The sequence below is a fragment of the Rhododendron vialii genome, chromosome 4a, assembly GCF_030253575.1.
Source record: "Rhododendron vialii isolate Sample 1 chromosome 4a, ASM3025357v1".
NCBI lineage: Eukaryota > Viridiplantae > Streptophyta > Magnoliopsida > Ericales > Ericaceae > Rhododendron > Rhododendron vialii.
The window spans coordinates 16,996,540-17,013,495 of NC_080560.1; the positions used below are offsets into that span (position 1 = coordinate 16,996,540).

Below are 16,956 nucleotides of genomic sequence, written 5' to 3' on the forward strand. Positions count from 1 at the left end.
TTTATCGAAAACATTTTATTTCATGAAAACAGTTGGCATGCATTTATAAAAACAACAAACAACAGTGTATACATGTGATTGTGTACAAGGTATGCATGAGACATGAAAGATTAAAATGAAAAAGTACTTTAGAACGAAACAAACACCACTGAAAACAGTCTTGGGCGCCCAACATTGTTCCTGAGCGCCTATGAGTGGTCTTGGGCCTATAGGAATGGTCTTGGACCCCCAAAAGTGGCTTCTAGGCGCCCAAGACCACAGCTGGGCGCCAAATGCACAAACACTTAAATTAATGTCTGAGCAGAAATTTAATATGTGATTGTTTTGAGTGTGGTTATAAACTTCTTGTGTCTGAGCAGAAATTTGAACTCGAGTTGCTTGCATCGTTTATCATCCCTAGCTATGCGAGAGTTCTCAAAGAACTACTAATAATCAACTGTGGAATAACGCAGAGTGGGAAAAGAATCAAAAGATTTAACAACACAGAAAGGCTTCAATTGAGGTACTACTGAAGACAATTAATATTTTAAAACACAAAGGTACCGAAGGATAGGCCTGGTACAATACATGAAAAGAAAACATCAATCTGTCTATGGAAGGCTTCGATTGAAGCTTAATTGAAGCCTTCTATGGACAGTTTGATGTTTTCTTTTAATGTATTCTTGGTTGTAAATCGGGCACCATGTGGCACTCGACACGTCTATTTAGGCCGTCTAAAAATGCAACCGACGGTCCGGATTAAAAATATCGAAAGAATTTATAAAAAAAAAAAGAAAAATGTGTTTCAATCTGAACCGTCAATTGTATTTCTGGACGGTATGCATCAAGTACCACGTTAACTGTACCCTATTTGCACACCCAAGAATTTCTCGCTAATCGGTGGTCTTTTTTCTACCATTATCCTCGAGAGGGAGAAAATGACTTTGCAGATGGACCATTTTCTCTATGCCTTCCACATGTGGTACTGTCATTTTCCCTTCCTAAAAAGTCTCAAAAGCTCATCCACCACTCCATCGATCTCCTCCTCTTTTTTCAACCCCATACTCTCACTAAACTTTCTCGCATTTGTCCTCACGCCCTCCCCATCTTTTTCCACCACAACTCTTCTTATCACTTGAGCTATTTCTTCTCTTTGGAGCCCACCACTCCCATCTCTTCTAACCTCAACACCAACTCCGGCCAGCTCCTCAATCAGCCTCGCATTCAACGGCTGGTCGAGCTGCATCGGCACGCCTATGATCGGAACCCCGAATTTCATGCTTTCTATAGCAGAATTCCATCCGCAGTGGCTCACGAACCCACCAGTGCTTGAGTGGCGTAAAATCTCGACCTGTGGTGCCCAACCCTCCACAACTATTCCCCTCCCTTTCACTCTATCGAGGAATCCCTCCGGGAGCGCTAGGTCGACGCTGACTTTTTCGCCCACAGGAAACCTGACAACCCATATGAAGTTAACCTCGCTAAGCTCCAGGCCAAGAGCTAGCTCTTCGATCTCTTCTTTTGTGAGGAAACACTCGCTACCGAAAGAAACAAACACGGTTGATGACTCATCTTTCTTGTCGAGCCACTGGATGATGTCCTTGCTATTCTCATCCTCACTTATATCAACAGGGTCTTCAACAAGTGGGCCTACCGGTACAATCTTCTTCTCGGCCAAAGTAGAAAGATAATCGATGTACTTCCCTTCTATCTCCCTGAAAGACTTGACGAGAATAATGTCGCAAGACCGGTCCAGCGACTCTAGGAAACGATGCACTTCTTTCATAATCTCATCTCCAGAAGGCTGCTTACCTGTTGACCTTTTGAAGTTGCTCGAATGGGTCATTTCCGGATACGGGAACGCTTCGCCTGGATTCTTGACCATATGAAGGCCAAAAGAAACAACCGCCGCTCCGAAAGTGAGGAACTGAATGGCCGGAATGTTGTGTGAGGAAGCCACGGCCGGAGCCCACGGCTGGTTTTGGTCGTAAATGACCAAGTCTGGAGTAAGGGTTGTTAAGATTTCGGGGAAATCTGAGGTTGCGGCCGTGTCGAAGGCGGTTTTGAGGGTAGTCATGAGGTGGGCGGGTAGGCCATTGGTGGTGTGGTGGCTGGGAGGAAGGTCCGGCAAGGAGGGAAGATGGAGTTCTACTAGTTGGATTGAGAGTAGGTACTTGTGGTCCAGTTTATCCCTAACGGTACTGAGATTTATTGGAGTGGAACAAAAGTATATGTAGAAGTTTCTGTCTGAGAGTTTTTTGGCTAGCTCTAAGTAAGGAGATATGTGACCATAAGCTAGCCATGGCTGCATTAAAACCTTCATGCTGTACCCTTTATTATCCATGGACTCCGGCCCTCTCTCTCTCTCTCTCTCTCTCTCTGTGGTGGAGTTAGAAGGATGAGGCTCTTTGTAGTTTGATGAGTGATGGGGATTGGTGAATGATGATAAGAACAATTATTAAGCGTGGTATTCAACACGTGACATTTCCATGTTGGTCTACCAAAACTATTGAGTATTATCAATTAATCAATTATTCCTCCACTATGTTGACATTTTCGTACAAACATTGTATCTTGACAAGTTTCTGGATTCATTGTTTTTTAAAGTTGGTTGGTATTTCTGTATCACTAGATTGGCGCCTGCCACTGGGGTTTTGAGCAGTACTGATGGAACTCAATAATGGGCTAATTACTTTATTATTATATCAATATATGAAATTACATTTTATAGAATTTTCGTGTTACGCGAAATTTCATTATTTTTTGGTCAACTTTTTAATATCCCTACAACAACCCCGGCCCCAACCAGCCTTTAGGACGTTCTTAGGAGAGTCCATCGCTGGCCCCAAGTTTCTGTTAGCGCAACAGAGTGAATTTGCGAGTTCCGGAGGGGGAACCTTGCAATCGGCCGACCAATCACTCCAACAACCCCTTGGAGTTCAATATTGGAATTTTCAATGGAATGATAGAAAATTCGGAAAATAGCAACCGTACCATTCTGTTAACTCCCTCTGTTCCAATTCTCTAGTCCTTGTTGAGAGTCTGTATCACTTTTAAATTGATTATATCTTATAATCTATATTCTTTTAGGTGATTTTGAAAATATCTTTTAAAAGAGCTCATTGACATTTATCAAACAGGATCTATATTCCATATAAATAGTATTCCATTATCAATTAAAAGTTATAATTGATTTTTTATCCGGTTGAGATATGACGATGGACAAAAGAATAAGGACGGAGGGTGTAAATTGGATTTGATTTGGTTTGGTTCCCACGGTTCTATTCTATCGATTGTTCTTAATTTTGTGGGAAGTGGAAGAAAAGAAAGGAAAACGATTAAAAAGAAAAATTTATCGTTCTCAACTTTGTGGGAAGTGGAAGAAAAGAAAGGAAAACGATTAAAAAGAAAAATTTATCGGAGAAAATTAAGGGGAAAATTTAAGTACACATTGAACTCTATTTTGCAAGTTTCTTTTTTTTTTTTCCTCTCCCAAACTAAACAAGAGGAGGAAACTTTTTTTAAAATTTTCTTTCTTTTCCATAATTTCTCAACAAACCCCAATGACTGTCTAAATCTACAAATAATGATTAATTGAATGCCTTTTTTAAACAAAATGGGCTACACTAAAAGTACGTAGAAACAATTCGATAAACTTGTATATCTCCCTTCATTTTTCAATTATATTTGTCACCCTTCATTTTTTATCAAATAGGAGTATATACATATCTGTAAGTTCATATTGAAAAAATAGGAGTATTTAGCAAAGGTAGTGATTTCCATACTCTATTTTTTTTATAAATGCGATTTCTCTTTTTTTCCTTTAGCGCGATTTTGATGTGTAATTTTTTCACTAAATGACAAAATGTGAAGTGCATTTATCAAAAAAACAGAGTCTAAAAATCATTTCCCCTTAGCAACTGGGGATTTAAAGTTTTGAAGACAGGGATAAACGAGAAATTTTTGGGTGCAAATATAGTATAGTCCATGTGGTACCTGAGTGCGCATCTAAGTCGTCCAAACATGTTTTGAACAGCCAGGATTTAGAGACCGAGAAAGAGGAGAGAGAGTGGCCGGCTGAGTAGGAGAGAGATCCACAATTTACAGACCGAGAAAGAGGAGAGAAAGTGATCAGCTGAGTAGGAGAGAGATCCACAATTTACAGACCGAGAAAGAGGAGAGAAAGTGATCAGCTGAGTAGGAGAGAGTGTGCTCAAATCTGGACCGTCCAAAATACATTTGGAGGGCTCGGATTCACGTGAGGCACCGTCACATAGTACCCAATTTGCACCCAAAAATTTCTCTAAGATAAACAGTGCCCCAATGGGCTCACAGGTTGGGGATAAACCAAGATAAGTCTACCTAACCTGACCCTTCTCTATGGGCCCTTTTAGTTGGCCCAACTGCACCTCTACAAAATGGGCCCTTTTAGTTGGCCCAACTGCACCTCTACAAAAGGGCGTTCATCTATAACCACTTCTTAAACCCTACAGAAGCCAAAACCCCAATTGAGGCTGCTCTGAGTACACGAAGGTCTCAAGTTCTTTTCCTCAGCTTTCTTCCTCAGTCAAATGGCAAAGCGTTTGATCCCTTGTCTGAACCGCGTTCTGGTGGAGAAAATCATTCCTCCATCAAAGACCAATGCTGGAATCTTGCTCCCGGAGAAGACCGCTAAGGTGATGCACTCCCAAGTTCCTTCGTTTTCTTGTCGCTGTTGAATCTTAACGATGTTTTTTTTTGTTTGAAACATTTGTTTCCTGTTTCTGGGTATCGCCTAAATTTGTATAATTTGAAAGCTTATTTCACATGGGTTCGGCGAAATGACCTATTATTAGATGTTTTGATTGTTCGTTACTTGATAGGGTTGATTGGGTTCTATGTGAGTTCACGGTTTGGGTAGGGTTTAAGTTACTTGAACTTCTTCTGCGCGTCCGGTTCAAGTTTTATTGAGATAAAATACGTTCTTCTTTCTCATTCTTGGTGATCGTGACTCACGGATTTTTACACTATCATCACGTCTATAAGTCGACGAACTAATAAGCCACACGTTAAGGTGGGAAAATGGCTCAAGAGAAAGATGAGATCATGATTTGTCATAAGTGAAGAAAACAAATGAATGTGATCTCTCACGGCTTTGGTTCAGTAAGTAAGAAAGATGAGAGCATGATTGTTTAGTGCATCCTATTGTTCAGTAACTTCGGTTAGACTATTGTAGGTAATAGAAAAGAAAAGACTTATTAAGCCTTCGTTAACAAATTAACCTTTCAGTTGTATTACATGCGGTAATGCTTACTTATATTTTGACCTAAGTATTCATAAAATTTACGTTTTGGATTTTTTTCACGTAAATTGTCTCTAGGAGCTCTTACAAATTATATATCTACTGAAAGGATATTGACCTACCCTTGTCCTTAAGGATAACAGAAAGGCGGTTGAAATATGTTTGTACTTTGTACAATGTAACATTTAAGAGTGAGGCCATCAATACCTTACTTCTACACTAGCAAGCGTGCCTTAGCACACACATCTAATATACTAACGGCATTTTCCCTAGCTAGTTGGATTCATTGCTCAACTCTCATCTCCCAATGTAAACCTCTAACTTCACCACTGTAGCTGATGCGCCATTTTTGTCGTGTTTCTTAAATAAATAAATTTTTTGAGCCTGAAAACTTCTCCGATTGATGGGCATACCTATTACCTACTCTATCTGAGTTGCCCGGACATAGTTTAAACTTTAAACCCCTTTCCAAACGGTATTTCGAAGTTCTAACCATAAATTATGCATACTGAGTACGCTCTTTTCCTTTTTGAGTGGGTTTACTTGCACCACTCAACTCTACCAAATTTTACGTCAGTGGTTTCTCTCATATTATGTTATTACCAGAATGAGTTTTTTGTTTCTGGAAACCAGAGGAAATGGAAAAAAGAGAGAGAAAGGGAAGAAGAAGAAAGTTTTTTGTTTTTTGTGGTTCTTCAGATAACAAGATTATCATCTGAATCTAGCTAAGCCCTTAGTTAACTTGTTAGGGTCGGATGGATGGACTATTGTTTGGGTTCTAATAAGAAAAGCTTCTAGGTGTTAAATGTCAAAAAAATTCTCCAAGTCTCATATGAGCTGCCAAATTGAGTGCAAGCATTATTTCCCTCCTTATAGTTTCTCTGTTGTAATTATTAAACACGAATTTGCTTTGAAACTTTAGAATGTGTTCACATTTCTTTTGGGGTTCTTGGACTGGACTCAGAATTATTTAGCGAATTTTGCTTTTCAGTTGAACTCGGGGAAAGTCGTTGCTGTGGGTCCTGGCATTCATGATAGGGATGGAAAGCTGATTCCTGCTGGTGTGAAGGAAGGAGATACAGTCCTCTTGCCCGAATATGGTGGTTCTGAAGTAAAGCTTGGTGATAAAGAGTAAGTTTCAGTTTGGTTTTTTTGGGCTATGTTGCCTTTAGTTTCAACTTTCAAAGCTCCCTCTCGATAGAGAATATTGGAAGTTCTAGGACTAATCTAATTCACTGCCAAAGGAGTTCTGCTGTTGACTCTTTGATATCTTCTTTCCCCATTCATAAGCATCAGATTGGACTATATATCCACGCTATTAGGTGTTTGGTTAAAATATTTATGAGCCCGATTAAACATTCCACAGATGTATAATCCATCAAAGTGTGGGATATACCATACGAAGGGGATGTTGTATACGTAATTTGATCACTATAATCCGGTGGAATTATATTCACTATTCTATTAGTCCCCTATCAAACAAACAGACCCTAAGATTATAAGAACAGGAAGCCATTCGCGCAAAGTCATAAGCTTTGAAATAGGCTGAATGCTTCGTCTTTTGTTCTTCTATTAGAACTCCAGGAACTTTATCCGAAACCCTAGAACACTATATCTTCTTTTACCCACTTTTACTTAGACGTTATCTGACTATAGTTCCCCCTTAGGACCTTTTATTGATATCTCCAATATTGATGGTGTTCATTACGAGATGTCCTAAACTATTGGTACCTGTACAGCCTCTAGCTATCTGATGTGTTAAGTTCATCGCGTTATGGATTGTTCAATAAGGCTAAAATGCATTGGATTACTCAATAAAAGTGCAACATGACTGGAATTTGTTTGTTGTGAATAATGTGCATCTCTTATAGGAAGGCATATGCTGCCAACTCCAATTCTTGATTAGATGGTTTCAGCAATCAGCAAGTTGTTTAGTGAAATTTCAAATACAATCCCAAATTAAAATATTTATGAACTCTGCAGGAGTCTGGGAATACAAGGTTACAATGCGTTAAGGCACTCCTCTCGTACTTGTTTTTTGGGAACTTTTTCCCCTCTTGGTCCAGAGTTTGAGTCAGGACAATCTCGTTTCTTAAATGGTCTGTGGCTAATATCCTTAGTTGCCATGGCTAGTTTTCTTTGTTTCCCTACTTCCTAGCAGTGAAAAATGATATTCCTAGACAATTAGGTACCATGCAAATATGATGTAGGACAGATTTAGAACCCTTAGCGCATCGCTGTCGTGGTGGTTTTGGGGAAATAAGAATATTGCTTGAATAAAGTGCGCAAAGTAGAAGAAATGAGAGAATAGAAGAAGTCGAGAGAGAGAGAGAGAGAGAGAGAGAGAGAGAGAGAGAGAGAGAGAGAGAGAGAGAGAGATGTGCTTCACCCTCGCAAGGGCTAGGCAGTTTCTGCAAGGAAGGACCGCAACCCAAACCCCAATTACAAGGGCCTTAACCTTGTAAACTCAATTCATTAATCAACTCTATTCCAAATGAAAGATTACATCTCAATTTATAATCCATGGGAAAGACTCTTCGAATTCCTAGAACTCTAAATGAAATGAACCTAATTAATGAATACATCCAAAAAGATGTGAGGCCGAACCTAGATATATGCGTGCATTGAACCTACTAGCATGTGTTTAATGCATCTAGATGAGTAATAATTCAAACACTAAATACATGATGACCCTTTTAACTATCAATGAATATTAATGCAAACACTTAATTCATGATGACCCTTTAACTACCAAACTACCATAGATGACCCTTGAACTACGAACTACCAAGGACACTTATTTTTGGACCAAAAAGCCTTCTTGATGCTCGTGCTATCCTTAGCCTTTGGTGTAGGCTTCCAAAGCCTATGAAACTTGTCTAACCACTCCATGGCTATGTCATCAAAATATACCTAAATCATAGAAGAGTCCCATTGTAGTATCATCGCATTTCCATTACCAATGACAATTTGATCAGTTGCAGCAGCTTGTAATATGCAAGAACTTGAGTTTCAAGGTTTTGAAGTAGTGAAAACCAAATCAAGGTGTAGACTTGAGAAGCCTATTGGTGTAATGGTGAAACCAAATTAGTCTCTGGAAGTTTTGCTTTAAGTGAAACTGTTTCCAACAGATTTCGCTGATTTGGTGAAGCAAAGACCTTGATGCTAAGCAGAAATCCGCGAAATGTACCGACTTGCTTTCAGTCATCCAGAATCCGAGCTTGTATACTTTTAGTTGCAAAACAGTAAAACGATACTAGGATTAATACTTGATGTTCTGCACAGTTATAAAAATAGGGAATACATATGCAGATTTTGGGTAACGATATGGGTTATCTGGTGGAGATAGTTTTACTTTCTTTGCATTCTATTCCATCCATCTATTAGGATAACTATAGACAAACTTGACTATTTGGTGCAACTTTTAGAAGTGTAGAATATCCCCCCTCCTAATCCCTCCTCCTCCATTTCAACTACAAAACAACCTTATTCCCCCGTTTTATCCCTCATCCAAACCAAATACTATTTTATCCCCCCTTTTTTAATCCCTTATCCAAACCAACTCTTTTTACCCAAGCTTATCCCCCCTTCATAAATAATACCACCTATTATCTTATCCCCCTCCATATTTAATCTACCCAAAACTGATCCTGTATCCAATCGGTCCGAGCAGTCTTCGCAATGTATTCAAACAAACAGTATCATGGATTGGAGAAATTTATGCCAGCACTAAATAACAAGGCTTACTTCTGATTCTTGTTACCTTTTTATTTAAATTAGCCCAACAATTTGCAAAACTGGTTGTTAATTGCAATTGGCAACTGGTGTTGGCAATTCATGCCTTCATTTTGCCAACCAGTCTTTTGATGCTAAACGGCTATAATTCTTTAAATTTGTTTCAGGTTCCATCTGTATCGAGATGAAGATATATTGGGGACACTGCATGACTGATGTAATTTTCCTTCCCATCATGTTGAACACCTTCTCAAACATGCTTTTGGGTCGCAGCTATATTTTAGCAGTAGTAGAGTTTGGCCATGCTTGGCGGCGAACAGTTAAGAATCGTGTCCTGAATTAATTGGGAACAATGTAGTTTCCTATTGTTGGAGAAACAATTCCCAGAAATACCTCGATATTTCGTGTCTTTCTAGTTGTGACTATCATTTTGTTTTGCCTATTTTCTTATCCCTGTGAAGTTTGGAAACTGTTATTTTGGTGATCGCTTTCTCATCTTATATTTTTTATGCCACGAGCAAATCTTGAGTGAGCCATTTTTCTTAAAGACTGTTCAACAAACCTCCATTTAACTGAAACCACAAGAGGCGGTGAAACTGGGTTTATTTCCATTGGCATAGCCAAGCTCACAGTGACCGATTTGCGAAGCGAAAGCAAGAGTGAGAGCGGGATAGTTCTAATAGATCAGGAGTATTTTCTGGTGGCTTATGTGCATATGGTGAACAACTTAGCATGTGCCCAAGCCATTTATTGGTTTGCTGGTTACCTACAGGTTGATTTTAAGAAAATGCGCAAAATGGAAGAGAGAATATATCAAATAGTCCTCAATCTCTATCCACGTAATCAAGAAAAGCAGATGTAGATCTAGACCTTGCGCAATTTCTTTTCTATGCTGCTTCTAAAGACGGCCAAAAACACTACTAAGAGATTGCCTATTTAAAATTATTTTAAACTTTCGTCTATAGTTTTATACTTTTCGAAATTTCCCTCGTCGAGTCAAACAATGTGATGAAAACAAATAAATGATAAAGTAGTGTTTAAGCTCGTAGAAACAAATCTGAACAATTGAGCAGATTGTTCAACGAGTAGTGTTTACGCTCCCCAGGGATGAGTTCTCTGTCCTGAATGATTAGTGTTTAAGCTCCCCAGGGAGGCAGGGTTGAGTTCTCTGCCCAAGGCATCTGTCCTGATCAATCATACTACGGTGTCGTGTTTAATTGTGCTACGGTCACCACATGGCTCGCAGTTTTGCTCTTACGAATCGAGAAAACATACCTACTGATAATCATTGGAGTTGATTTTTTACGGAGTCCAAAGTGGACCCCACTAACCGTGGGGTGCCCACATGCAGTGGCTTTAGACTCTGTTTTTTCAGCATGCTTCGCTGATACAATTCCCTGAAGTAGGATTTCCTGTTGAAAACACACTTGCAAGGACAATTTGATATGAGCAGGAACCTCCAAACCGATCTCTAAACACCAATGGGCTTGTAGCCCAGTTGGTAACTCATGGCTCTCCCTTGTAGGAGATCAGGATTTGAGTTCCACTATGGGCAGTTTGTGGCTTCAAGGCTATGGATAACTTTTGGACTAACTCACTAATTTCCCTTGGTAACTCCCGCTGATGTATACAATATTGGCAAAAAAAAAAACGACCTCTAAACCGATCTTACGTAGAAAGCAAAATTGATAGTTGAGTAAATGGATGGTTTAGTAAATTAAAATTCAATATTTGATATATGTAGCGATGACCAATCAAGTTGATATTTTGCATGTATAATCTATATGGCGAGTTCTAAAAGATGAACGATTTAGATTACTGGAACAAACTGGTTTCCACTGCCGCCTAAAAGAATTTAATCTCTAATTAAATTAGGATGGTTAATCTACGGTTCCAGGCGTGTTTTTATCGCTAATTTTCCGATTTGTTTTGGCCTTTGGGACCAGACCAGAGAGTTGGGGACAGAAGATTCGTTGTCCCTGGGCACGCCTTCACTCTTTATACACTTGGCCGGCTTCGGGTTCCAGTTCCACGCTTCTCTTCTTCTCTGTTTCTCAGATCGGAGAACGTAGGCCACCAAGTTCCCTCTCTCTCTCTCTCTCTCTCTCTCTCTCTGAGGTACTCTCTCTCCGAGGTACAAAGTTGGGGCTGCTGTGTGTGTGTTGCACGAAGTTAGGGCTCGATCAGCTGAAGTCCTTGTCGATTAGGGCACGAATCTGGTACACACACACACACTCTCTCTCTCTCTCTCTCTCTCTCCCTCCATACGTGTATCTATCGTTTTAGGTGTATACACGTGTATCTATGGTTTCAGCGCAATAGATGGGCACTTCGAAAACCAATATGCATGAGCCATTTTCTTTCGTTATCAGTCGTTCGAAATCAATGAAATCAAAGCTACGTAGATGATACCAAATCAATTTTTTCGAAATCACGATGACCCTTTGGCAATTGGGCTTGAAGTTGGAATGTCTATAACTAGTCTGTTCGAGCTGCTCTAGCTAGCACAGACATCGGAAAAAATTGAAGTTTGTTGTTTTAGTTTGTCAGACTGTGCTTAATCGGATTCTTACACTTTACCTAGCTCAAGCTTGAGCCATATGCTCATAACATAAACGAGTTATATCGAGTTGAGCTCGATATCCTCAAGCACCAGATTAGCTGAGCTAACCTATATTCTCTAAGCTCGAACAGTACCAGTTTTCATCAAGCTGTGCTTGAACACTTTTTATTGCTTGCTTGGCTAATGGCTTGTTTGCAGCTCTATATTGGTTATTTGACTACACAATTTTTATTCTTTCATTTCCTTATGAGGTGTGTGCAGTGTGCCTCCTGATAAGGATTTTAATGGTTACCGACTTACCACACTCTATTGGTTCACAAGTATAATCTATTCTGTCATATCCCGCTTATTTTGAAAAAATCTAGGTCGTGCAGAAAAAATTTCGCTTTAATTGTTCCACGCATAGGAAACCCCTTGAGGATCAAATCGCGGCAGGCTGGTTAGGAGGGGAAGCTGATAGTTCAAACGAAGGAAAATAAATGTGGGAGAAACCTCAAAGCAAACTTAGGGAGATTCACTGTGCTTGTTCCAAACATAAAAAACCCCTTGGGAGTCATCCCGAGGCAAGGCAGGCTTTTTAGGGAAATAAATATGTGGGAGAAAACACAAAGTAGAATTAGGGAGAAGTTTTATCTCCAAGGAAAATGACTTAGCTGTCTAGGAATCTAGGATCACATCCTCTGTAGTGCCATTTTTCTGCCAGGAGTAGTTTCTAGTCTTTCTCATCATACCTTTTTTATCTTCTTTTTTTTAAAGGAAAAAAAAGTTTCATTAATCATACCTTTTTTATTTGATCTGTCATATATGCAAACATGAAGAATGTGGAGTTTTAGGAGTTAATGGAAAACATCTTGCAAGGAGAACATACTTGGTTGATGATATTGAGAAATGAGAATGTATGTTCCTTGTTGTAAACCATCATACTCAAAGGCAATTGGCAATTTATGGAGGTGTTGTCCAGTCTCATATATTAGATTGGAGTTATAATTGACCAATGTAGGATAAGCTCCGGTACTTGTATAGAAGCTTTATTAGAAATTTAGCAATCATTGTCACATGTTTATGTGCTTTCCTTACCAAAATTTCTCGCAAATGTCTGCCTTTCAGTTGAGCATGTAATTTTTCTTTTAATGGGTGAATTTTCCTTCATGTATCTTTTTCTCGTTTTCCCTGTTATTGCCCTTTTCCTTAATTCTGTTGTTCTCTTTCTTTATGCATAGATTCCTTTTATGTTATCATGTAAACGACGGCAGATACATCACTCTCTTAAGGCGCATGCCTCCCAAAAAGTTACTCGAAAGCCCTTCAACTGCTGGAAATTTTGGCAGCATGAAACTTATTTTTTCCTTGATGAAAGTGTAGAGACTCGTATTTTATTCCCATAATTCTTTATGTTTTATGAAGGCATGAGTTGTGATATAAAATGGAGAATGAGTTCGGATGTCGAATGTGCTAGAATTTAGAAGTCAGGGATGCAAGTGTAATATGCATGGGTGTATAAGTGCAAGTGTGTGTAGGGGATAATTTTCCCCCACCTATATTTCTTTTCTTTTCCACGCCACACACACACACATTTCTCTCTCTCTCTACTCACTCGGCCAACTCTCTATCTCTCACCTCTCCTCCAAACTTCTCTCTTTGATTTCATCGCCTTAGAATGAGATTTTGGAAAAATCCCAAGAACTAAAGTTGATCTACTCGACGAGAGCTTCCTATCCATCCGAGAAAATTCATGATTGGAGCACTTCGAAGTTTCCTCCATGTTCGGGCGCTTCTAACCTTCGAGGTAGGGATCTTCTGCCTTCTTTACATGTTTAAGTGTTAGTTTTATGTACAAGAATCAAGTTTGATCATCTATTTTGAGTCTTGAATGAATCTGGTATATGCTGAAAATTTCGTGGGTTCTGGTAATCTGTCTTTTGGGGGCCCTTCTGCTAGGAATCAATTTTTGGTGTCTTCATAATAGTTAAAGTACGTTTCAATACGAAGATTTCGGTACCAAGATCATGAAAAACCGATAATCACACAATTAGTTATGAATTTTTGAATACCGGATGTTTCCTGGATGTGCAAATCTGTGCGTGGCTGTCTTCTTTTAACTTTCCGGGTATGATGAACAATTTGAGTGGCTTTGGGTCTTTTACAGGAGCTGCATATTTAAGTTAAGAAGGGATTGGCGTTGGAATCAAGTGATTCGGTTAAGTATACAATTTTTGGTGAATTTCTAAAGCAGGGTTGATTAACTAGTGCGAAAATGGTTGCGAACATGTTTTTCTTTGGAGGGTTGGGTTAATTTCCTCTCGTTCCAAAACCTGGGATTTTTATTGAGTGTAGGGCTTGTAGTGGTGCAAATTTTGGCATTGGTTTCAATATTTTTGGGTTTAAGATGGAAGAGTTATGATTTTTCAATCAATTTTACTTATTCCCGCGTAGAATCTGACAGCACCAGCGGACTTTGGTAAAATGGCCATAACTCCTAGCTCGGGACTCGAAATGACGCAACATTTGTTTTGTTAGAAACTAGACACGGAGAGCTTTCCAACGACACATCCCATGCATCATGGGTATGTCCGAGCAATAACAAATTTGCATCCAAAGTTGACCCAATCCTGCCTTTGCACCAGTTTCACGGTTACGTTGAGCCATAATTGCAAGGCCGTAGTAAGGTTACTTGAACTCCGTTATTTTTTGATGTATGACCTTCAGATCGAAGAAGAAGAAGTCTACTTTTCAATGGTTTAAATGTCGTTCTTAAATTTATGTTATTTGATCGGATATGGTCGGATATGGTCAGAACTTGAAGTGTGAATGATTAATTTCACCCATTGGATATGTGGGGATATGGTGAGTTGATCTAGATGATTAATTATTGGGATATGAGAACTAGTGAGCATAAGGGTTAAATACTTATAAACGATTGGAATAGAAAATGGATTAGATGGATAATACGATCGATGATAAATTAAGTTGTAGAATGTTTGACGTGATGTGTAAATTATTTGATGTCTTTCCATGAGATTGAGACTTTGGGCTTGCGGGATACTTGCAGTGAGTTAAACAAGATTTGGTGAATCACTTGGCATGAGTGCATGTTTGCTAAGCATTGATGGGTACTACATAGAGAGGATCTTTATTAGTATTTGCAAATTAGACTCTAAATGGAGATGTTACAAAGGGGGTCCAATAGGTGGTAAAATGAGATGTGAAATAAAGGGTCGATTTACTATGTGAAGGATGTGGGTTTTTGTGCTTTCTTTATTGAGATGATGAAGATGAGATTATTTACGTGTAACTGAATCTAAGTATTGGTTTTATTGAAATGATGAAGATGAGATTATTTACGTGTAACTGAATCTAAGTATTGGTGTGAGAGATATGTTTTGCTATGTGTGGGGATTAGAGAAACTGTGGATAAAGAGATTGGTTGCTCAGTGAGAATATGTGACACTAATTGAACGATAATGAAAGCCACGGATCCACCATAAGGTGAGTTGCTGGAACGAAAGCCACGGATCCACCATAAGGTGAGATGTCGGAATGAAAGCCACGGATCCATTGAAAGGTGTGATGCCGGAATGAATATGGGACGCACGGGGTCCCTAATGCCTGGAAGTGCACAAGAAAGCCACGGATCCACTGAAAGGTGTGATGCCGGAATGAACATAGGACGCACGGGGTCCTTAATGCCCGGAAATGAAATCGAGACATGTGACAGTGAAAACGGAGAATCGTGTTATTATTTAGCATCATACTAAGATTGAAATGTCAGTTTGAGTTGGTAACTTAGATCGTCTAAGATGTCGATACTAGCTTATTTTCCTTCTCATAGACTTCCCAAATCATTGGAGCTCGTTGTACTAATATCGGTTTGAGTAAAAGACGTGTGTGTGTGGGTGGGAATATCAGTATTTGATAAGTGGAGTTAAATATTTTTCAGCATGAGTATGGTATTTTGAGTTCCACTTTTTGGCAAAACAAATATGCCTCTTCTTTTTTTGAAAATGTTTTTCCTTGGGATTTGTCTTCACTTTTGCATGTAATTTAGATAAGGATATCTCTACGAGCTAGTGTAGCTCACTCTATCCTTTCAGGTACTTGCCATGGCACTTAGCTTGAATTGCATGGAGTGCACATTGAGTCGTCTCTTGAGGGCTTCATTGGAAACATTAAGGAGGTGTTTATCATCTAGTCTAATTTATGTTGTGTACTTTACTCGCAATTGAAGGTTGTACCTTTTGGTTAGAACATATGTAAAGCTATATATAAACTCCTCTCCTTGATTATTGTGAAGCCCCTTTTAGTGGATGACGTTTGGGAGACTTTGTGTAAAAAAAAAAAAATTAGAAGAAGAAGAAGAAGAAGAAGAAGAGACTTTGATTCTTTGTTGGATTGGCATGACATTTAAGGGTAAATATAGTTGAGAGAGATTTTTTTTTGTTTGTAGAAAATTATTATTATTTTGTTGAAAATTGAGGATGTGACAGAAAGTCAGTATTGTTGTTAGTGAGGTTTAAACCCTGTCAAATGCATGGGAGTATATGGTGCTTACCATTAGGCTACCACTCCACTTGCCCAGCCGCATGAAACTTTTAGTAATTTCCTTATATATTTATCTTCGCTACGCCCATCGTGCAAGTTTGGCACTGTCGATGTGAATATTCAATGGTGGTTGAACTTTTTGTCTGAGTTTGTACAAGAGTCTTCATGCATTGCAATATTGTATTCTGTTAACTGCAACGAGCTCATAGGCAGTATGTTTCATTTTTCATTGCTTCCGCAGTAATTATGTCATACGATGGTTGTGTCCAATGACCATAAAAGCTTTCTTTTGTGTGTTTCTGTGAAGATCCATAATGCTTGCATGCTTTGTCATCCCTATAATTTCATATAAATAGCATCCTGGATTTGACCCCTCTCGTTTTTAATTTTTCAGATTTCTTATTGTGAGGTTGTGCTGAACTAGAACACCTTTTTCTTCCGGACAGAAATCAACTGTTAAAGTCTTTTCTCATGGATCCAGAGGCTGCACGCACCGCCCGAGAATCTCTAGACCTAGCGTTTCACATGTCGAACATTCTTGACACTGGACTCGATCGTCACACCCTCTCTGTCCTCATTGCTTTGTGTGATATGGGCCTCAATCCTGAGGCATTGGCTGCTGTTGTCAAGGAGCTCCGAAGGGAACCTCCTTCCTCATCTTCAATGCCAACGACGTCGTCATCCATACCCTAGAAGTTGTTATTTCTGCTACTTATAGTCTCTTTTCCCTTGGCTATGGCCTTGTATTTACACAATGTTCGCCTGGTTGGTGTCATTTTCATCATTGGGTAACCATGATTACTACGTTTTGCAAACACGTGCAGACACTTTTTTATTCAGAATGCTCTTTCTTTGCTTC

The 16,956-nt window shown here is 39.2% G+C and overlaps 3 protein-coding genes across 7 annotated transcripts; 2 read left to right on the plus strand and 1 right to left on the minus strand.

Moving 5' to 3' along the window:
* Positions 1–473: 473 nt before the first annotated feature.
* Positions 474–2,518, minus strand: LOC131322219 (UDP-glucosyltransferase 29-like). The gene has a single exon (XM_058353473.1). It carries the CDS (start codon positions 2,321–2,323, stop codon positions 968–970), a length of 1,356 nt encoding a protein of 451 aa, XP_058209456.1. The 5' UTR covers positions 2,324–2,518; the 3' UTR covers positions 474–967.
* Positions 2,519–4,453: 1,935 nt separating this feature from the next.
* LOC131322220 (10 kDa chaperonin, mitochondrial-like) lies at positions 4,454–9,477 on the plus strand. The gene is made up of 3 exons (XM_058353474.1): positions 4,454–4,655; positions 6,252–6,391; positions 9,163–9,477. Exons 1-3 carry the CDS (start codon positions 4,551–4,553, stop codon positions 9,209–9,211), a joined length of 294 nt encoding a protein of 97 aa, XP_058209457.1. The 5' UTR covers positions 4,454–4,550; the 3' UTR covers positions 9,212–9,477.
* A 1,466-nt stretch (positions 9,478–10,943) lies between these two features.
* On the plus strand, positions 10,944–16,956 carry LOC131322221 (mitotic-spindle organizing protein 1B). 5 transcript variants are annotated; one of them, XM_058353476.1, is made up of 2 exons: positions 10,944–11,063; positions 16,492–16,956. In XM_058353476.1, exon 2 carries the CDS (start codon positions 16,569–16,571, stop codon positions 16,788–16,790), a length of 222 nt encoding a protein of 73 aa, XP_058209459.1. In that variant the 5' UTR covers positions 10,944–11,063; positions 16,492–16,568; the 3' UTR covers positions 16,791–16,956. The 5 variants fall into 5 exon arrangements, 4 of the variants coding, with proteins under 4 accessions (XP_058209459.1, XP_058209461.1, XP_058209458.1 ...); XM_058353478.1 differs by having other exon boundaries at positions 11,047–11,063; positions 16,544–16,956; XM_058353475.1 differs by lacking the exon at positions 10,944–11,063 and adding an exon at positions 11,150–11,214.